Source organism: Aythya marila (genome assembly GCF_965140915.1).
Source record: "Aythya marila genome assembly, chromosome: 7".
Classification (NCBI taxonomy): Eukaryota; Metazoa; Chordata; class Aves; order Anseriformes; family Anatidae; genus Aythya; species Aythya marila.
Genome location: NC_139048.1, coordinates 5,866,137 through 5,888,226, shown reverse-complemented (window position 1 = coordinate 5,888,226; position 22,090 = coordinate 5,866,137). Strand labels below are relative to the sequence as shown.

The 22,090-nt window shown below is 45.8% G+C and overlaps 1 protein-coding gene across 2 annotated transcripts; it reads left to right on the top strand.

Annotated features, from left to right (window-relative positions):
- The first annotated feature begins 4,337 nt into the window (after window positions 1-4,337).
- BAG3 (BAG cochaperone 3) lies at window positions 4,338-21,827 on the top strand. 2 transcript variants are annotated; one of them, XM_082765446.1, is made up of 4 exons: window positions 4,339-4,592; window positions 14,866-15,222; window positions 17,285-17,665; window positions 20,477-21,827. In XM_082765446.1, exons 1-4 carry the CDS (start codon window positions 4,419-4,421, stop codon window positions 21,248-21,250), a joined length of 1,686 nt encoding a protein of 561 aa, XP_082621572.1. In that variant the 5' UTR covers window positions 4,339-4,418; the 3' UTR covers window positions 21,251-21,827. The 2 variants fall into 2 exon arrangements, with proteins under 2 accessions (XP_082621573.1, XP_082621572.1); XM_082765447.1 differs by lacking the exon at window positions 17,285-17,665 and having other exon boundaries at window positions 4,338-4,592.
- The last annotated feature ends 263 nt before the right edge of the window (window positions 21,828-22,090 follow it).

Below are 22,090 nucleotides of genomic sequence, written 5' to 3'. Positions count from 1 at the left end.
TTTCTTTTTCTTTTTCTTTTTCTTTTTCTTTTTCTTTTTCTTTTTCTTTTTCTTTTTCTTTTTCTTTTTCTTTTTCTTTTTCTTTTTCTTTTCTTTTTCTCTTTCTCTTTCTCTTTCTTTTTCCTTTTCCTTTTCCTTTTTCTGCCTGCCAGGGGTAGGGACAGAGATGCTGTCGGCTCCTCCAGTCCAAGGGGATGAAAGTATTTTGGAGGAGTGACGATGGACAGAGCACCGCTATGAGGCTGCTCCGAGGCCGGGCTGGCTGATCCCAGAGGTCTTTTCCAACCTGAACGATTCCACGATTCTCTGACTCTATGAAATCACCTGCAGTACCACAGAAAACGGACAAAAACTGCCGTCTCCCCATGCGGCGTACTCCGCTACTGCTCTTCAAAGGATCTTTTTACTCATGAAAGATGGGTTTCGAGCTCCCTTTTCAGCTGTTTCTCTCATTGACTGCACGGTGCCTGCTGCTGGGCACACTCAGTTCTGGCAACACTCCTCTTTCTATCTCTCTCTCTCCTATTTTTTTTGGTTTGCTAGTAAACCTTGAAAAAGTGAAAGATGTCGAGGTCACCGCAGCCTGGAGCACAGAGCAGCAGCTCATCCACTAGGGGGAGGCCTCTAAATACTAATGGCTGATGACCACTGCAGCAATTAAAAAAAATAAAAAATAAAGAGCAAGGGAGAGGCTGTGATGGACTCTGATTCATCCGCCTGATTTCTAACGAGGTAAGGCAAGGTTGTCCTGCTCCCTGGATCCAGATAAGCTCTCTGCTTAGAGTTCTGCCTAACTGCCTCAGGAAAAACAGGGAATGATCACCCCAAAATGCCCATTTTGTAAATAATTTAGCTTACTCATGCCATGCATAACATATTAGGAAAATCAGGAGTTCTAAAAACCCAGGATGTTTTCTGTTGCCTATGTTCTGCAGTGAATTTTGCTTTTCTCTGCGTACAGATCACAGACATTAAAGCTGGTTTGGGTGTGTTCTCAGATTCACTCCCTGACTTTAAGGCAGGGTTGCATTCCCCATGGAAATAAAAAAGGAAAAAAAAATGTACTGGAACTAGCTTCTGGAGTCTTTTTCAGGTTTAAAACAATCTGAAATTTAGAAATCTGAGTATGGGCTTTGTGAATGCCCAGGCTTGCACTGTGATTTCAACATGGAGGTTTTAAAAGCTTTTCTCCATTTAGCCGGCACACTGAGCCATCTACTTCCTTATTAATGCTTTGTGCTTTCTATTAAAGTCCACAGGAACTATATTTATATATCGAATAATTCCCATGTTATTACTGTAACTGCAGTGAGCAGATGACGTGACCGTGCTGTATGCACCATACCATGTCTGCACCAACAGAGCAGTCAGCACGAGCTCAGACTGCCTGTGGATGGATACGCAATGCTTTTTTTAAAGGCTTTGCATTTTTAATTTTCTGAAATATGGGGCCCGATTGTATTAGCAGCTCTTTGTGTGTGTGTGTGTGTGTGCTGTAGATGAAAAAAATAATCATCATTCTGAACAAACCATGAAGCCAAACACCTCCACCTCCTCAGCAGAGAATCCTTGCTTGAGATCTTTTTGCTTTTATCTGAAGTTTTCTGTGTACCCAGAGCAGTGCATTCAGACAGTGAACTTCTGGGGTGTTTGGTGCTGGATTTGGATGAAACACCAGGCTGTGGAAGTGAAAGTGGTAGGTTGTCATAAGATGTCTCTCAAATTAGAATACTGAGAGACTTCATGTGCCCGCTGCATTTATTGACAGAGCTTTCTTATGAATCAGTCTGAGATGACTCCAGCAGAGAACTTGGACTGACTCCTGCTCAGAAATAGAGCACGAGGCATGTGCCATATGCACTGCCTACCCATTGCCTACACGCAGGTTCATCAGCAACAGCTTTCTGGAATACCTGATCCAGAACAAACATTCCAGCTCATAATCCTGATTAATAGTGCCTTTCTGTCCAGGTGATCAGCTAAATCGTCACAGGTACTGAGAAGATAAATTGGAAAGCCAATTTAGAGCTTACCACAAGACATGTTACTCCCTGATACACCTGAGATAGCTGCTTGTTTATACAGTGAGTAACCATTGCACGCTGCTGCTTCAACAACCCCAGCCAGCGGCACGGTACATCAAGGAGGGGGCTCTGCAGCCAGGGGCAGTCCTCACAAGCACGCCAGACCACCTCCAACACATCTGTCACCAGCGTCCTCGAGTCAGGATCATCACGGCCGGTGGGGAAGAAGTTCCCCAGGTTGGTCTGTAGCCTGCCCGGCTGCTGTGCCGGCCAGAGGTGTCTGTAAGGGAGCTGCACCTGCAGGCTCAGGCAGCCACAGGCCAACGCAGAAGCTGAGGCAAATTCTCTCCATAGTTGTAAGCGAGGTCCGAACTGAGAGATGATGCAAGGGATGGCTTGAGGAAGCAACGGCTTGGCTTGGCTTTGGGGTCCTGGATTCATCCTTAGAAATCCAGTTCTGCACATGAGTCTAATCATTTTCTATTTGGTCTAAAATGAGCCCATTTTCAAGATTTGTGAAGAGAGTATTAACTCCGAGCAACTCTGATTACATGGTTTCTTGTTATTTTGGAGCAAACCCCAAAGCAAGAGCTGAGACTGGTTCCCCAGCATATGCAAAGCAGGTATGCACCTGGAGACGTCAGGAGTGCTGCGCTTGCACCTACATGAAGAAGACAGCGGTCTCTGCAGAAAATAGGAAATGCTTCTTGATTGTTGTCCCTTCTGAAAAGGAATATATTATACATCCTCAGCTTGAAGTCTCATCTGAAATTAGCCAGAGACTACATAAATTTGCATATCTTAAAAAGAAATTTTCCTGAACCCAAGATTTCTTGCTGAGTAGTACTCCTTACATGAACATCTCCATAAATTATTCTGCCCTGAAATACACCACCTACCTGGGAGTCCTCGCAGCTTTAGCTTTAAAGCTAAAGCCTTTTTAGTTAAAATCTACCTGTCACGGACAAGAATTTAATTAACATACTCCTTAGCATTTTCCTTTTATTTTCACCTACTTGCTGACCTTTCTTATTAACTCTGCTAAGTGTATGGTTAGCAATCAGCTGCAGCAAAACAAAGAAACCCATTGACTTCTTTATTTACACAATCAGATACAAAACCCATCTGTATCACTTCCTCGGCTTACGCGAGCCATTCTCCTGCAAGACCTTTTAACATCTGTGTCCCCCACGCCGGAATCAGCTGCTGTTGTTGGCTTGGCGAGGACTCCCGAACACCACAGAGAACATATGGTGAGAGCGCGCCTCTTTCTGTTACGAGACAGTGAAATGTCTCTGCAGATTTTTACAGATCGGAAGCGGGGCAGATCTCTGATACGAGGTGTTTTGAGATAAATGCTGACACTGGTGAGGCTGAGCGGAGATCTTACAGCACTGAGGGAGCAGGACAGGTAGCAGGCATGTCGAGGGCTTGGCACCACGCTGCCAGACTGGCTGCGAGATGTGCTAGGTACCAAGGCAGGTACCTACAGGAAATGGGTAAGTCAGTAATGATGATGGCAATGCTGGCATCTGAAAGTGAAGACTGAAAACCACGATCTGTTTACGATACTTCTGAGTCAAAGGCACGCAGCAGTGATGGAAAAAGCAGTCCCTGATGGCAAACTGTGTGGATCCAGGGGAGTGTACGGGATGAAGGGCTGGGGGAATGATGGAGCAGGGTTGAGCAAGGGCTGGGTCTGGCGGCGTGATAACAACACTCAGGGTCAGGGCACGCGGCAGTATCAGCGTCGAGGCGTATCAAGGGATCTGTGGTCCTGCCCCAAGCAGGATGAGGTCCTGCCTGCCCCAGGGGCGTGCGGGCGGCATTTTCCAAAGCAAAAGATACTTTGAGCATCTATCTCAGAGGAATGCGTGCCTCTGATTCCTTGAAGCTTTGCAGCAGGCGATGCCGGTGTGTGAGGGACACGGCGCTCACCCCGCGCCCTGCTCCAAGCAACCTCCAAGAGGCACCTGCCTCAGGCCCTGTGCTGCAGGCTGCCACTTGCGAGGACAACCAAGCAGCCAAGCCTGAAAAGCAACACCTATGCTCTCCCTGTCCCGCAGCAGCCCTTATTTCTTCCATTTCTCACCCAAAACCCCCGCCCAGCGCCCACAGGGGGCTGCCCCTCACTGCTGGGACACCCCCAGCCGGCAGCAGCGCGCCGCGCTGGAGGCCACCAGAAGTTTCCAGCCGGGCAGCTCGGCCGCCTCCCTCCCTCCCTCTCCTCCTCCTCTTCGCCTCCGTCCCCTCCCCTTTCCCCTCCTCCGCCGGCCGGCGGCGATTTCCAGACACTTCCAGCCCCGTTCCCCCGCCCGCCCCCCGCCCCGCGGCGGATAAAGCGGCGGGGCCGCCGCTCCCCGCCCGGCACTCGGCGCATGGCCCCGCCGCACCATGAGCGCCGCCGCCGCTCACTCCCCGCTGCTCCAAAGCGAGGGCGGCTCCGAGCCGCTGCCCCCCGGCTGGGAGATCAAGGTGGACCCCCAGACCGGCTGGCCTTTCTTCGTGGACCACAACAGCCGCACCACCACCTGGAACGACCCCCGCCGCCGGGGGGAGGCGGCCAAGGTAGGGCGGGGGGCGCAGGGGTAGGGGCAGGGGCAGGGGAAGGGGAAGGGGTCGGGCTGGGGGGGGGTCCCCGCAGGGCGCTGCGCTGAGGGCAGGCGCTGCCTCTCGGCTCCGGCGCACTGCAGGGCCTTTTTTGTGCATTAAATCACCCCAGACCTCGGCCCTGTAGGGTTTGTTGAAAGTTGGTCAAGTCCCAGCGTTTGTTGCGTGTTTATTTGTTTTTAATTATTTTTTTTTTTTGGCTGTGACGGAGAGCGTTTGAGAGCAGCCCGCGCTGGGCTTGTCAAGATCTTCATACCTTTTTTTTTTTTTTTTTCTTTTTTCCCTTTTTCCTTTTGGCTATAAGCTGTCCCAGTCACTCCGCTCTCTGGTTCACTTTTGTCAGCCAGTGTGCTCGGGGAAAATCCCATCCGAGTCCAAATATGTCCATGGCTGAGGGGAGCGGGGCTGGGATCCACCGGGGCCCTCAGGCGCGGCTTTTTCCAGCCAAACTCCGACTTTTCGGAAGTGAAGAGCCGCCTGCCCTGCGCTAGCGCCTTCCTAAGGCGATGACTAGACAGAAAGTGCTGGAAACTTGAGCCGCGGGAGAAGTTGCCAGCCTGGTGGAAAACCAATTCCCGTGGGCTTCTCTCGCGTTTCTCCGCCGGCGACGTCGCTTTCGCCCGAGCTGGCAGCCTGGCCGCAGCTCCTGCCACCACACAGCGCGGGTTGTGGTGACACACAGCAGCCCAGCACCCTTTGGCCGTCCTCACCACCTAAAATGTCGCCTGTCACCGCTGTCAGGACGAGGCCCTGCTGTGCCCAGGAGCTGGCTGCTGCCTGGATGTGGTGTGTGGAGCCCAAGGAGCTGGCAGCAAAGGGCTTTGATCATCGTGACATGGCTCATGGCTGGGTTAATACCGACAGCAGCCCTTGCTTTGGTGTTTTGGGCAAGGAGAAGCTTGAGGCTGCTTGGTGTGGGGGGAAAAGTGCTGCCTGGGCTGCCATGTTAAAAATAAGCCTCCCCCCCACATCGTATTGTGTGTCAGACATCTCACGGGCAGCCTTCGGAAGACACCCGGTAACTTCAAAACGTGTCTTCAACATGATTATTACAACTTCATTTTTTTCCCCCTGTAGCCATGTATAAAACACGAGGATCAAAGCACTGAAGAAATAAAAGAACGTAATATTTGTTAAAACACTAATTGCCTGTTTTATGAGCGCAGACTTAAAAGAAATGAAGGGGCTGTGGTTTTCCAGCATCCTGCAGCGAGAATGCAGCCAGGTAACTTGGTGCAGCTGCATTCACGAGGTGCTCTTTGGAATTGAGGAAGTGAGTCGAAATGGGCGAAATGCATCCCTTATCCCATTTTCATCTGAATTATGAACTCCATAGTTCTAGTAATAATGCAGAAATCTTAGAAAAACTTAACTTGATGATGTGAGTAGTGAGACTGGCGTAAGGAAAAGTGCTTTTACTCCTTTTTGGAGCTGCTGTCTTACTGGTGTAATGAAGTACCTACTAACACTGGCTGTTAGTGCCATAAAAATAATAAATAGCATGTTTTTTACAACCTTAAAGCATTCTAGAGCAGAAAAGCATGCTATTTACTCAAAGGCTTTTGTTATGGAAATGCCACTTGAAACTAGCCCATTTAGGAGAAAAGTCACTTCTAAGCTGCGTTTAATAATTGTACGAAAACAGGATTTGAAGTGCTCTAATGGATCAGTGCTCTGTTTGAGTGGGTGCCTGAAAGAAAACAAATTTTCAGCCCTATCTGATGTAAAATCTGTGGTAATGAAAAGTGCCTGCTCTCCTGCCAACTTGCAAGGGTTATTACAGAGAAAGTTGCACCTGCTTTTGAACTGGTTTTGTAGCATACACTTTTTTTTTTTTCCAAACAGCAAAATCTGTTATTGCTTGCTATAAGCAGAAATTGGTATGCTTTGGGACTGTTCAGGGGGAGGGAAATGCTTCCAGAGGTGGTAATAGAAAATTGTTGCAACTTCTGGTGATAGAAGTAGTGGGTAATGGTGATGTGGCAAGGCTGTTTGTTACAGCCTAGAGTTAAGTGTCTGCTTGAATTAATGAATGGCCTCTGAACTCTTCAGTTCCTCTCAGTACCAGTTTATTTCATGAGTAGGGATACTAAGCAAAAGAATCTCACAATCAGACCCAAAGGAAGTATTTCTCTTCCTCAATAATATTTTCTTAACTAAATGGTGCCAAAGAAGACGGATTAACCAATGACTCTGAATTTCACATCCAGTAGTGGTTTTTAAAAGCATTTGATCCTTATCCAGGTTAAAAAAAGAATAAAATTACAGATGCAGACACGAAGTGTTAGTAGCTTTTTCAGTTTCCTATTTCTTAGTCTACCTTAAATGAGAATTTAAGGGGTTTAAGAGTGATCAGAGAATTGCAAAAGCTGACTTGATGTGTCAGACCATGTCTTATCAAGGATGATGATGCAGAGACAAACTGGTGCATCGCTCTCATCAGTGAAACAAGTGTGGTCTTGATCCCCTTTATGATGGTCCTTAAACCTTTACAAGCTGTTTCTCCTTACTCTCTCTGCTGAATAGTCATCCCCTTTTTAAGGAGACCTAGGTACAGAAATGAGTTATCGCCCTGCAGGTGAGCAATGAATGGAGCACAGGTCTAAGCTAACTGAGCTTTTTTTAGCTGAGTGATCCAGCTGAGGCAGCATTAATGACAGTGCCATCTTTAACTAATCATTGATCCTGGTCTCCTTTACGTGCTCTTAGGTTTGACGTGTGTAACTATGCTGACTGCAGTAACTGTACCAGATATATAATCTGGTGAAACAAGAAATGGCTCTCAAAATTTTAACCCTTGACAGAACCTTTTTAAATGGAGCTGGATTTTAGCTTTACATCTAAGTACGTAGCTTCCATATATTGAGATTCAGGTGGCGTTCTTTCATTTTTCTTGTTGAGTTTGGCCTCTTATTTACCCACACAAAGGTTGTGTGTCCTTTTTGTGCAGATTTATCCCAGCCATTTGCATGAAATCACTGCAGTGTCAGGCTGGACTGGGGAGGCCTTACTGAGAAAGAACAGCAAATCTCTTACCGTACTCCCGTGGGAAATAGGCCATGACTTTGCAGATGACTGCAAAACATTTACTACCCAAACCTCTTGGTAGACTAATGATTTTCTTTCCAGTGTATAATTAATTAATAGCAAGTCATCTTAAAGGTATGATCAATATCACGAAGTGTGTGCATATGCATATTTCTTTTACTAGCAGTGCCACTGTTTCTCCTATAATTTCTTTGTGAGGATTATTGATTTTTGTATGTTTGTCTCTTTTTTTCCTGTGCTAACTTATGCTGACCTCCAGCAGCATACTTTCCTTGAGGCTGTCTCACGTTAAATTGTTTACTTGGTGTTCCCCAAAGTGTTGATCAAAGGAGACTGTTTAAAGAAGAAAACATAGCAAGGCTTGTATAAATATGTATCAATGCCCCTTCCGTATGATGTTCCCACATGCAGTAAACCCAATGGGAAATGCTGTGACTAAAAATAGACCAAAGGAATTGACTGTGCCGAGCTGCAGTGAAGGCACTGATGGTGATCGATAGCTCACTAACGCCGTAGGTTTGAGCCTGGCTGGCTGGAAGAGCTTTTATGTCTGGGAACGGTTATAAAAGTGGTATATTTATTGGCTGCAAGTGGCTGTATGGGCCTAAACAAAGCAGGGGAAAGGCATCTTAATCTATTACTGATGGCTGCTGTAGTGTTCGTGGAACAGCTCCCTACCGCGAAGTTCCTGTCCTCGCCCTTGCTGTTAATTCATGACTGTTGCATCTCTTTTTCTCTTTGCTTCCCCAAATAAGTCTTAAGTCACTCAATTCCCATCTCTTTAGCAGCGCACTTATTTTGAGTGCTGACTTCTCGTGTTCAAGTTGACTAAAAAATTCCTGGTAGACCAAATTAGAAATTGCATTGAAATTTCAGTAGAGCTTCTCTGAACCTCTGCATCTTTTGCAGTGGTTCACATTAGGGGAAGGGAACATCAGAAAAGTAACATTTTAACTCTGTTTTACCCGTAGTGTCTTTTTATTTATATAATATTACTTATGCAGATAGGCATTCTGTTACAGTCAAGTTTACAGTTCACTCCTTCCTTAATAAATTAGTTACCAGGTTAGAAATGTATATATAAAATGTACAATATTGAGAACTTGGATAATTATCAGCAGGAGACTTCTGGAGGGTTGTGTGCTGGCTTTGTCCAAGCTCCCTGAAGCTGCTTTCTGTGGCTATTTTAAACCTGGCTTGATAGAACATGGTAAACAGGGAAATAACTTACAGAGATAACAATTAAATAAAAATGAGGAGTGGGTCAGATCAGAAATAAGGACAAAGAACTGAAATTAAACTAGAATAACATGGCAGTGTTTGGGCTACCATGCAAGAGGAAAAGTAGGAAAGACCTTAATTCCTGGTTCTGCTCAGGTCCCAGCACGGCGAGCCTTTTATCTAAAGGAGAGAGGAAGAATGCTTGTGCCAGTGTTCTTAGCTAGGATTCATTATTTTTACCACCTATAACGTCTACGCAGGCATGACTTTTCCATAACCACATGGCAAAAATAGAATTGTTCGCACTTGAACCGTGATAAGGCAGATAACAATCCAATATGCTCTGGGGTATACAGACAGGATCACTCTCTAGGTAAGCGCTGTCTCCACCTCTTTCTGCGGCAGATATGCCTCTCCTTGTGCCAAGCTAAATAGAAATCTTTAACAGAAGAAACGGCTTGTTCACAAATTACACCAAATTACAGATGAAAAATGCATCTTCATGTACTTTGCAGGAGCTGTTTTAAACCTCTTTATCTCCTTTGTTTTAGAAGCAGGAAAATGAGATGCGGGGTGGTGAAGCAACTTGCTGACGTCACCCAGTAGGTCAGGTAGCACAAAAACATATTTTTATGGTTGATAGCAAAGCCTTATTCGATAAATAGGGTGCAGCCTACTTATCAAAAAGCAAGTGCTCTTATAGCGTTGGAAAATTGCTGCTCAATGAAGTGAAGCCTGAAAACTGCTGTGTGCCACGTGACATCCAGATGAAAATGCAGGCCCTTGCTATAACCTATGAAACTCCTGACTCTTCAGATAACTAATTCTTTTTTTATGGGGCACTGTTTTGCTGCTTCTTGAGGCTTCTACTTCCTTCTGTGTTCCAAACTCTGGCTGACAGCAGGAAAGCGATAGCTTGGCCACCTGCTCCTTAGGTAAGCAGGCAGCGAGCAGAAATTGGGAAACAGGCAACGTCATGCTCGTGGGCCTGGATGAGGAGCTGCCTGTTAGGCTTTCAGAGGGCTTTCCCTCAAACCTGTACGTGGAAGCTGTCAGGATGGGTGACACCAGCTGTCTGAGAGCTCCTTGCAGCACTCTCGGGACATGTTGAGGTTGGCCCCTGTGCATGGGCCAGCTTCCACTTGCAGGCATGAAGGTAAAACATCTTCCTGCCACGCCACGATGGCATTGTAGCCTGAGGAGGAGTCATCTTTGTGATCAAAAAAGAGCAGTTGCAGCTCCTGAAACAAGATAGATCTCACTCAAAGATAGCCAACAGGTTTGCTCCAGTAAGGCTGTTGGCTCCGAAAGGCTTAGGTTTAGATTTCTCCTTCGATTTTTACTAGTGATTGTTTGTTTCTAATGACACCATTGTGTCCCATCAGTTAGAGCATGCATTAATGTAATACCTGTATAATACAGCACGATAATTACAAGAGAGAACAAAAGGCCTATTTGCCTACACAGGTGTATGTTGTGAAATAAAAGGCAGCATTCAGCAAATAAAACATCAAAAGCAGCTCAGTGTATAAATAAGTTGTATGATGTGACTGACACGAAGGTCTACTGAGACAGCTCATGAGGCTAAGCTTATTCATGGTTGCCTTCAGTCATTAGCTAATGATATCTTGCTCAAATGCCTGTGTGCTCAGTGTATTTATTTGAGCACAAATTGTGAGTAAAAGAATGAGAATGCAAAAGCCTTCGGTGCCTGAAACAGCAGTGGGAAGTTACGGGTCAGCGCCGAGAGCAAATCGCTCTCCACTGTGCCACGTGGGTAATTCCCCAAGAAGTACTAATGAGAGAAAACTTGGTTGTTATATTTCAGTCACTTCAGTTGCCCTTGTGTTCTGAAAGAACATGATGGCACTACTCCCAGCTTTTGGAAAATACAGGATCTGGGCTTAAAATCACAGGGCGTGTGCTGTCAAGTCAGAATTTGTCAGGTGCTGGCATTTTCTCAGTCATTGGAGAAAACAGGGCACTTCTATCTGCTTGATACTCTTTAAAGCAGCAGCTTAGAAGTTCAGAACCATACAGAAGTCAGGAGACCAGCTTGCTTACAGAAAGACACTTTATCACTTGGTAATATTCGTAAAACTCATGTTCCTTTGCTGGATAATATTTACAAAACAAGTATAACTTAAATATTTGTACTGTTGCTCTGCAACAGGTATGGTGATGCTATGTGTATGTATGCTTTGGAAAACTGGCTTTACTGTACTGCAGATGATATCTGTACAGTTTAAGGAAAATGCTACTGTGTGATGGTAGCAAAATCACTTAATTTCTTTCTGCAGAACATTCTGGTGCAAGAGGAATTAAAAATGTATTTTACCAGCAGTTTCAAAAGAGAGACTCCAAGCTTGATACGACCTTTCAAGTAACCTGGTTTGTGTGCAGAATATCGACGAGCTTCCTGACGTTGGCATGGCCACCTGGATGACTTCATGGTGGTTTGCTAACATAAGCAGAGAGGGACGCTGCAGGTTTCTGTGACTCTGTAATAAGACTTGGTCAGTCCTTGGAGCACGCTGGGCATTAGGTCACTGTCCATGCGGATGGGCAGTACAGCTGTGCAGGGAGCTTGGTGGCAAGGCTATCTCTCCTGTGCTTTTCCCCGGTGGCACAGTGTCAGAGCTCGCTTAATCTGTGAGCAAGTTTGAGGATTTTTTAGCTTCGCTCCTGGCCGTGCCCTTCCCATGGGAAGCCAAGTGTAGGATGTGGGGGTATGAAGCGTTTTTTCCAGTTGCACAACTCGTGCTGGCCGCACCTCCCCGTGCTGTGGTGATGACCTCAGGACAGAACCGCCTGTCCCCTTCCCACGAGGTAGGATTGCTCTGGAGCCTCCCGAGCTCATCTTCTCCATGCCTTGGCCCACACGGAGCAGCTCCTGCAACGGCGCAGTGCAGCTGAGTTCCTGGGGCTCTCTGAGCCACCTGAGGCGTAGGCTGGGGCTGGTGAAAACTTCTGGGCTTCTTGGGGGTGTTCTTGGCATTTCTGTGCTCCCTCCTTTCTCTGGGGATTCTATCTGTTAAATAGGATGAGAGTTTGTGATCACTGCCTGGAGTCCTGTAGGGTTCTGCTGGTTATGGGACCTTCCTCAATGCGCTGTTGCTTATAATTACTCCATTTCATTACTCCTCCTTTCCTTGGGTGAGGGAAAGAGGAATTATTTTTAATGCAGTAACAGGACTTGAGTTCCTGCTGGTTGTATTTAACCAAGAAAGAAGGATGGTGGACAAAGATTTCTAAAGCAAAAAATAAAGAAATTTCAATTGGTGATATCTTCTATGGTGATTTGCATTCGGTGTGAGCTCCTGGGCTGCTTCAGATAATGTGCTTGTGAACTTAACAAGCAAAAGCCATCTTTTTTGAGAGGGCGAGTAGAAACCAAAAATGGAAGTTTTGGCTCTCTGAGCTGGCTGTGCAGTGAAATTTGGGAACTGAAGCGTTCAGAGGGGATCCACAAACACCTCGTCCCCAGCGCTGCAAGGAGTCCTCCAGGGCCTGGTCCCACTCCCTCACGCTGTGCCCAGACACACCCGAGTTTCTCCTGAGCTCTTTCCCAACCTGTTTGTCAGGGTTGGAAACTGGCTCTCCTGCACAAAACAACTTTCTTCCTTATTTTTTTTGAGGGGCTGGAAGCATATGTGGGCATATCAGGAGCTGTGTGCCCGTCATTAAGAGTGAGCCCGGCCCTCTTGGAGCCCCCTCAGCCGCCTGCGCCAAGGCCTCGTCAGCCCCGTCCCCATGCAGGGCGTTTCACCAGTTCTGTGTGCTCCTGGATGTGTGAAACCAGGCGGAGAAAGGGAGCAGGAAAGGAGGAGGAATGTGGAGAATGTGGTGATACGAACTGGCTAACATCAGCAGCCCTGTGTGGAGTTAGGCGTTAATTAAGTTCTGAGGAGAACAGCGTGGATCGGGGAGAGGGGCGGTGAGGAGAGCGCCTTTCCCCTGTCCGATCTGCCTGCCGCAGGGCTACAGTGCTAGGAGAGAGAGCAAAGCTCTGTTTGTTCCTGAATTACGGACTGCTCCCATCTTACTGTTGATATGTGACAGAAAACCCCTCAGAAACAGGGTGGGAAAAGCCTGGAACCAGCTCAAAGCTGACTTTCCACAGGAGCATAGGCTGCTGTAAGAACAAATGAGGAATTACAAGGGTATAGTTTACGCTGTGGTTCTTAAAGGGGGGCCAGTGAAACTTGCCAAAAAATTTGCTTCAGACATAAACTGAAGAGTTTCAAAAAGCAGTCCAACCTAATTTTTCTTCAGTTTAGGGCTGCTCGCTTTTACTTCACCTGCTCTGAAGCTGCAGAGGCAGATCTGTCAGGCTGCTGAAATGGTTCACAGCAAGGGCAGCCTGAAGGGGCTGGAAATGGAGATAAGGGGGGCCAGGCTCCTAGGAGGAGCCTCGTGGCGGCTGGGGCAGTGATACACTGAGAGTGCTGAAGCCTTGACAGGGACTTATGGCTTAGCACAGCTCCAGAAGCCCGAAGGGCTCGTCTCCAAACGGAGCAGCTCAAAACGCCACAACCCCTTCTCTTGTTAGGGCACGGGCGGGTGTTGCTGTGGGGTCTGGCAGCGCTCGGCGTGAGCACAGTCCTTTTTTATAGCAGCTAGGGGCTTCGCTGGTCAAGCAGAACAGGTTATCGGTTATCAGCCCTCGGGGTCCTGAGGCCCCCGGACCTTTGGCTCTCGGCAGCTTCCCGGCGGAGTGAGCTGAAAATGAGTCATCTGCCGCGGTGCCGCGCTGGGCATGAGCTCATCCCGTGCTGCGGCTGGAAACGCCAACCGCCTCGCTTCTCCCGGCGAACTTTCTAGGCCTGCCTCTCCTCTCTGCCTTCTCCAGGGCTTCTCCTTTGCTTGTGGAGGGGTTTGAATCAGCCAAAGGGAGTGCTCGTGGCTTTAAACTTCTGCCTTTCTGTACTTGTTATCTTTATTATTTACCTAAGTCAATAAAATAGCATTTATTCTGTGTTTTCACTGCTTACAGAATTTGTCAGAAGTCCTTTTTAAAGGGACACTGTAAAAGGGAAGAAAGTCAAAATCCTACTGTTAAAGTAGTTCTTAATGAATCAGTACACTAATGTGTACAGAAGCTGCATAAACGAAATATTTTTGCTGTTCAAACACCTCTTTAAAAATAGGGTTCCTAACACTTGCACCATATGTCCCCTTATTAAATTCTCCTCTTACTGAATAATGACATTACCCTCTGAATGACAGAGGTGCTTGTTACATGATCTGACTTAGAGATACATCTGGAACTTGGCCCTAGCGGGGCCTCAAAATAGAATGACCGGTGCAGGAAGAACTTACTAGAGGACTTGTGAGGGATCTTGGTACAAACCACTTCCACCCTTGCCAGGGCTTTGACATTGTCCAGTGAGCGCACTTGGGCAACGCAGGGGCTTATTTTATGTTGCTTTGCAGCATTTTCCTCCTTATTTTGCTGTACAGCCTTCCCTTCTTCTTTACTAAGTACTGTAGTGGATCCTCTCTTAGCTGCAAGTGAATGTAGTCTTCTGAATGACACCATATCAACAGATATTGCTCTTCTGATAAGATTAGGCTTCCTTGGAAGCTTCTTTCTTGTCTTACCTGTAGCACTGGGTGAGAGCTGCTATAAGGAAACAGCTCTGGTGTCCTACAAGCACCTATGTAAATGAGCGAGGCACCACTGAGGCAGCCGGGCTGGTGGCTGTGAGCAGGTAAGGCAGGCTGAAGGAGAAACCTGCTGTAAGGTGGCAGGGCTTCTAAAACCTGAGCCGGTGCTGCCAGGAGTGGGGGAGAACAAACCCATCGTTGTGCAGGCTGCTCAGCTCCCTCATACCTGCAGAAAGTGCTGGGATGGGTCCGAGAGCGATCAAACTTGTCATGCCGAGTTGTGCTGCTTTGTCTTATGTGATGTATCGAGCTGAGCTAGCAGTGAATGCTCTGTGATGTTTTTAACTTCTAGGATGGCCAGTCGTCGGCAAACGGTCCGTCTCGCGATAGCCCCAAGCAGCTGCCGGCGCGAGAAGGCAATGTGGTGTACCCCAAGCTCCGGGCTGGCTACATCCCCATCCCAGTCATCCACGAGGGCATCGACGGCAGGCAGCAGCACCCCTGCTTCTACACTCAGCAGCCTGGCGCCCAGCGATTCAAGACAGAGGCTGTGCCCACCGCGGCGCAGGCGCAGACACCGCTAAGGGGGGCCTACGCCGGCCCCGAGTCCCCTCCGAGGGGACCGGCCGAGGCTTCTCAGGCAGATAAACAATGTGGACAGACAACGGCAGCTGCAGCAGCCCAAGCTCCGGCCACACACGGACCTGAGGTAACTTGTCAGTACTGCTAGGGTGTGTTTGCAGAGGTCTTTGCAGCATGTATGACCTGAATGTCACACGGGTAGTTTATCCCTCAGAAAGCCAAACCTGCCACAGGATTACATTTTCCCAATACTTCCCGGGTATTAAAATGCAGAAGTGCACAGTCATTTCGGCATAAGGATTCAACATTTTTCTGGCATCGCCAGCTTTTGTTCTCAAGTGATTTCTGCAGAAACGAGTGTATGTAAATGGCCTCTGAAAAAAGAGCCTCAGAGTGGTGCAGGTCCTCCTGCAGCAGATGAGGATTGTTTTACAGCTTGTAGCAGGTACCCCGCACTGGGAACACAGGCAGGTCTCTTGTGTTCTGCACAGTGAGGAGCTGTGAGGTGAGCTAAGACTCAAATACAAGGGGACAGTTAACTAGAAGTTGAGGCCATTTCAGAAATTGCCCTGTTCTGCTTTCCAGCTTTATTGAGTGTGTAGACTTACACACTTTACAGCTTTAAAAGTGAATGGTGAAATATTTCTGTCCTTCAATTGTATGTTGAAATGCTCTCAAACCACAAACTCCTTTAAAAAGAGAGTCACCCTGCTTGCTTTGCATTTCAGAAGGTAGGATTTCGGTTGGCCTGTTCTCTCTAATTAGCAGAATCGGGATTCATGTAACATACTGAAATATTCGCTTCACTTCTATTCAAAGTAAGAGGAGCAGAAAGTTCAGCCTTTATCAATCTGAAAACATCAATTTGGCATGTCAGCAGTGGCAGCTTTTCCTCTAAAACCTGTTTTGAGTCTGAACAACATAATTAAAATTCTCTTAGCAGCTTTCCCAGCAGTCTCAGCTATTGATGCCTTGCCCATGCAGTACCAGGACAAGAGGCTCGGTTTTTCCTTCTCTCAACACCGTACAGCTGGGACTGTGCTTTGTGTTACATGCAGAATTACTTCAGGAACAACCTGTCTGCTGTGCCTCGTGTGCTCAGACAACTGCTGAGGAGCAGAGAACTCGCTGTCACAAACTTAGGTGGCACGGGCACTAACTGAGCAGAGCCTGTGACCTTGCTTTTAAATCCCACGTTGACAAGGCTGCCAGTAGTGTCAGTGATCTGTACAACAATAAAGCAGCATTTATTTATTTAAGGTTCCTGCTTTGTAGGCAGCTGCGCAGTTCACCAGCACCAAAAGAGGTCTCGTTCCCCATCCTCTCCTGCCTTGCCTGCCCTTCTCTTGCTTCCAGCTGCGTTGTCCTGTGCTCTCCTCTGTGCCACTTCCAGTCTTACCTGGCCTTTCACTGAGCCGTGTAACAAACACGTCAGGAAATAATCTTTTTTTCCTCATTCTTCATGACTTAAAGTGGTCAGAGAATAGTCTGATAGCTGCTGGAGCTGGTGCGAAGTAGGTGATGGACTGGCATAGCAGGAGGGAGAGAGCTGTGAGCAGATGAACTGCCTTTCCCCAAATTCTGTAGACCCATAACCTGAAACACGGTAGCAGAGGAATTCTGCAGCATTACAAGTGCTCGCTCCTGCTAGCAGCAGGTCTAAGCTAGAGCAGCTATCACCCCTCGTGCCAAGGGGGCTAGCATGTTGGAAGGTCTTGGGGAGCATTAGCCACGTGTGCATTGCCAAAGCCTGCTACCAAAGCACATGCTTAAAAAATAAATCTGTTAGCGTGATCAGGATCAGAAGTGTAAACTTTGTGCGCCTCTATTAGTGGTTTGTTTTTGTCTGCAGCATATAATTTGTTTGCTTAACTTCAGTTTGCCTCAAATTTAACAGGTTTAGACAGGAACAGCCATGTAAAAGCAGCAAACATTCTGACTGAGCATCCACTCCCTGCTTATTTGAGGGCTGGGAATGCTGTAGCTCAGGTTTCTACTTGTTATTATGATGCTCTCTCACAACTGTGGTTTGTCTAGCGAGGCAAAGAAAGAGGCCAAGGAAGTGGATCCTTTGCATGCCGGAAACACTAGTTCAGATTTCCACAACCATCTCCTCCTCGCTTTGGAAATGAACAATACTACAAGCCAAAATGGTTAAAACTTAATAATGGATTTTGTTTTTGTGGCAGCCTCAGTCTCCTGGAGCTCCTGATTCTCCAACGGTTTCCTCTCAGTCGTCTGGCAGATCCAACGCAGGAAGCCATCAGCTTCCTCGTGGTTATATTTCAATTCCTGTGATCCACGAAAATATCCAAAGGCAACCATCGCAAGTCTACCATCAGGCCCAGAAGACACACTACCCTGCCCAGCAGAGCGAATACCAAGCCCACCAGCCAGTGTTTCACAAAATTCAACCAGATGACAGGGAGCCTAAGCCAACACGAGCGCAGTCTCCCTTCAGAGTGTCTCAGAGAGGCTCATCAAGCCGTGAAAGCTCACCTGCCAGAGTTACCACCCAGATACAGTCCCCAGCTCCCATCAGAGTACAGACAGTTGTAGACAGACCCCAGGTATGTAGAGTGGGGAAGGTTCTTACCTGCCACTTACCTTGGTTAGCCATACTGGGCTGGAACTGAAAAATGGGCTCGTGCCAACAGGTACATGATGGCACAGAAAGCGTTCTCTGTTTCTTAAACACACAGATCCTGAGATAATGTTGGCAGCAAGCTGCCTTTCAACCTATCAGGATTCTGAAGTCTGATCACTAAAATATGTTAAGCAAATCACTTTTAACACAGTTTGTTTTTCTTCTCCTCAGAGTATAATTTGGTGTAATTATTCTGAGGTCATTGATACCGCATGATGTTTGTGAAAGCAAATCAGGTCCATGAGATTTGTGGCAGCTATGTAAATACACCTCATTAATGTCTCAGAACCACTGAGGAGAGCATCAGATACACAGAGTAATTTCCTTATGGAGAAAGAGGATCATCAAAATCTAGCCTTGAAGCTTTTTATTCTTCCTACATGAGGCATCCTCTTGCTCATAGATAAATATCCTGGAACAATTTTCTAACTTCCTCAGAGCAGAGAAGTCCTACCTTTGTAATGACTCTTTAAATAATGTAGGACTAGGCTCGTACTTGATTGCTCTGTGTGTATGCTACCCTGGCATTTCAAAATCTCAAACAAACCTTCGCCTGTCTAATGAGCTAATAAATTTCACAGTAAGTATGACTGCCCTTCCTCTTCCCTAGTTCTGCCACTAAGTGCCAATATCTGGCATCCTGTATTGCATGTAATAACACTTGGGGCTCTCAATTCAGAGATTTTAAAAATGGATGTTTAGACTTTAAAAGTGCTACTTGTTTTATTTTGTTGAAACTGACGTTACAGGACTCCTGTAGGCTGTTCAGCTTTACCCAAATATATACCAGCAGTACTTCATACTCAAAACAAACAAACAAAAAAATCAGACTGTTTGAGGCAGAAACTACACACCTCTCCTATTTCAGGAATATTCTATTTATAAATAGTCTCCATAACACCAAGGAAGGACTAAATCTTGATTCAAATAGTAAATACAGATAACTTCCTGAGAAGGATGAGTTGTAAATCTCCTTTTCTGGAATAATGCTTGATGCCAGTTCTCAAGAGTCAAGAATTCTTCAACACAAAATTACCTTTTACTTGGAATATGACAGCTGAGTGTACAACACCCAACAATCCGTATTTCTTCTCTTCAGAGATTTCACATTGAAAATGACAGGAGTGGAATTAGTTTAGGATTTTTGAAAAATTAGGACAAAACAACAAACTTCATTAGCGGCATACAAATTAAAAATGTTAAGTTTATTTCTAGGATTGAGAATATAAGCTCCCCAACTGAATTACTTGTTTAGTAGGCAAATAGTAACACTGTCAGTGTGGGCCATTTACTTATGTGGCTTAAACATAAATGTAGATATTTTACTTCCCCTATCTAAACCCATGAGAGAGATCTACTGCCTTTCCAAAAAAAAAAACCTTTTGTGTGCATGCGTCATGAAGGAGGTGGCAGATCAAGGCAAACACACATCTCGTGAATTCCAATTTTCCAATAAGATTTCAAAATTCTTATCAATTTTAAGAGATTTCTAATTTGATGACTGACTTGTTATATCAGTAATAATCCCAAGGATTGTCTCTAGTAGCTATGGTGTAATGAGATTTGGACGCAGAAGTTACTTTGTCAATACTCTAATATCTTAAACAGGAATGGGATGAGAGTAGCCCAAAAGGTGATTAAAACCCAGCAAAGTACTGCTAGCTTTTCAAGAAATACTAGCTCGTAGTTGCTGACACACTAAGGATAAAATGTTGATGCTGAAGTCAGCTGCAGAAATCCTACTGACTTCAGAAAGGCTGGGGCTTTGCTCTAATGTCCTATCTTACAAAACTGCTTGTAGGGATAATTTTAATGAGTTGGTGGGTCAAAATTTAATGTTTTTTTTGTATTAGTACTCGCCGTAATAGCTTAAAAACAGGAACTGTGAACTCTGCTGAAGAGGGCTTTTTGTGCTTTAGAATGCTGAAATACAGCAGCAAATGGGAGAGCAATCATTTGGAGTGTGCTGAAATTGCCTTTCTGGAAGTACTGAAAATGGGTGGTTAAGTAAAATTTGGTTTAAATTCATCACCAGGCATCAGGGAAAGTAACTAAAATTCACTGCTAATTGAGGATAGCAAGAGCAGTGCAGAACAAGACTTCTGTTGGGCTCAAAGGCCACATGGCTCTGTTTAAGTCCCCACAGTGTGGACGACGGTGCTCTATGGAGCAGAAGGGGAGGTTCACAGCTTGCTTATACCTGCCACAGCTGAGGGTTGGATGGGCAAAGCTGTCGGTTGTCACAGAAAGAGGAGAAGGGAAACTTTCCTCTCTCTGTTCCTTCTGCTCGTTCCTATTTCCTAGCTTTTTCACTCGCCTTGTTCTTACTCTGCCATTGCGAAGTGAGAGGAGCCAGGACCACCCTAAAAGTTAAGGGAACGGGGAAAAGGAGCTTGGGAGCACCTTTGCCTAATGCTTGGCAACAACCTATAATGAATGCATTTTCCATTTTTAAGTGCTGAGGCTTTTTTTTTTCTAAAGCACCTGGTAGCTTCTGTGGGTATTCCAATTTAAAACAGTTAGGCCTGGATTTCAGAAGAAAAGGTACTGATATCTTCTGACAATTGAGGTGTTTTTCTAGGAGATTTCAAAGGAGGTACCCACAGTTAGGAATCTTTCCTAAAAAATAAAATAATTTTTAAAATCTTTGACTTTTTGTCAATTTTGTTACTTTTTAAATGGAATAAGGAACATGGTTTATTTTGTTTCAACACAAACTTGTCTTCCTCACTAGGTTTCTCAGCAGCAAGTCCCACCTCAAGAGCCACCAAGACCATCTCCACCACCTGAAATCAAAACAGAAACCAAAGCAGTCCCACCACCCGAACCCGAGGTGCCTTCATCATATATCCCAATTCAGGTCACCCACCAAGAACCAGATTCGAAAGTACCACCCCAGAAGCCTCCCGTTGTGGCAGAGAAAGCTGATAAAAAGGTTCCCTGCCCGGCTAAGGTTGTTCCCCCCCAGGAAAGGCCTGCTCCCGAAGAAACTGCACCACCGAAGACAATGGAAACAGGAGAACCTCAAAAGCATCCTGGTGTTTTGAAAGTGGAGGCAATTCTGGAGAAAGTACAAATGCTTGAACAGGCGGTCGACTCCTTTGAAGGCAAGAAAACTGACAAAAAATACTTGATGATTGAAGAGTATTTGACCAAAGAGTTGCTAGCCCTAGACTCAGTGGACCCCGAGGGTCGTGCGGATGTGCGCCAGGCCAGGAGAGATGGTGTAAGGAAGGTCCAGAACATTTTGGAAAGACTTGAACAGAAAGCAGAAGATGTCCCAGAACCAGTTCAAATCGATGGACTTCAACCTACCTTGCCAGAGCCTAAGCCCCCACAGGAAATCATGGAAATTGAACCTGTGGTAGTCAAGAGCAAGGGAGATACCAGTAATAAAGATGGTAAAGAGCAAACCGAAATGGAAAGGCATCCGCCCGAAACGAAGGAAGAAGTGTTTACCAATCTGGCCACCACGACAAACACACCTAATAATCCAACGGAACCCTAGTCACCTGCTGAAATTAAAAAAAAAAAAAAAAAAAAAATCTCTCAAGACTTTATAACTTAAAAGTGTGTTTAAGTGAATTTTAAGTTGCATGCATTTCCAGAGCTCTTTTCAACTGGTTTTTAATCAACATAGCAGCTTGGGACACAGTAAACACTTTGTGGGGGAAGGAGGGAGCTAGAAAGAAAGTAATGCATTTATCCTTTATTCTTACACTATGTAAAAGACATGTCTCAAAAATAAACCCTGTAAATTACTCTCTTAGATCAGCTGAGTTGGGGGGGGAGGAGGGGAACAAAAAAAGGAATGACTTCAGGGTTAATGTTGATGCATGTTGGTTAGGGTGTATTCTTCTGCAGGTGATTTTTGTAAAATCAGGGGCCTGCATTGTCAGAATACCACAGAATACCAGTCCTTCTATAAGTGTAGCCACTCTAACAGTAATGTTTTTATTTTTCATGTTCACAGTTGGGCACTTTAATGATGGATAGAAAGTGTGTAAGAAACTGTAGGGATATTTATGTGTGCAGGACTTCAATGCTATATTTTAAGAGGGAAATAAAATACTATAGAAGCCTAATTTAGTCTTGTGATTTTATGAGCTGGAAATGTAAGAGCAGCAATCGGTTTCAAATATTCTTCTAAACATACATATTTCTTCTGGTACACCAGTGTAGCTGAAGTCAGACAGCTGCTTTCTCATCAAGACCAAAATCTGCCTTTTTTCCATTCACTTGCTTCCTTTTAATTTCATTGTTATATCACATATGTGGATCAAGGAAAGAATTTGGCTTAGCTTTTGTTTTGTTTTTAATCTCATGTTCCTGAGAATCAGAAGTCAAC

Bases quoted from the DNA above. Each gene is read 5' to 3' on its own strand.
- BAG3 (XM_082765446.1), top strand. From the start codon at position 4,419: ATGAGCGCCGCCGCCGCTCACTCCCCGCTGCTCCAAAGCGAGGGCGGC. The intron at 4,593-14,865 runs GTAGGGCGGGGG...TTTAACTTCTAG, and splicing joins GCCGGGGGGAGGCGGCCAAG to GATGGCCAGTCGTCGGCAAA. The intron at 17,666-20,476 runs GTATGTAGAGTG...CTTCCTCACTAG, and splicing joins CAGTTGTAGACAGACCCCAG to GTTTCTCAGCAGCAAGTCCC.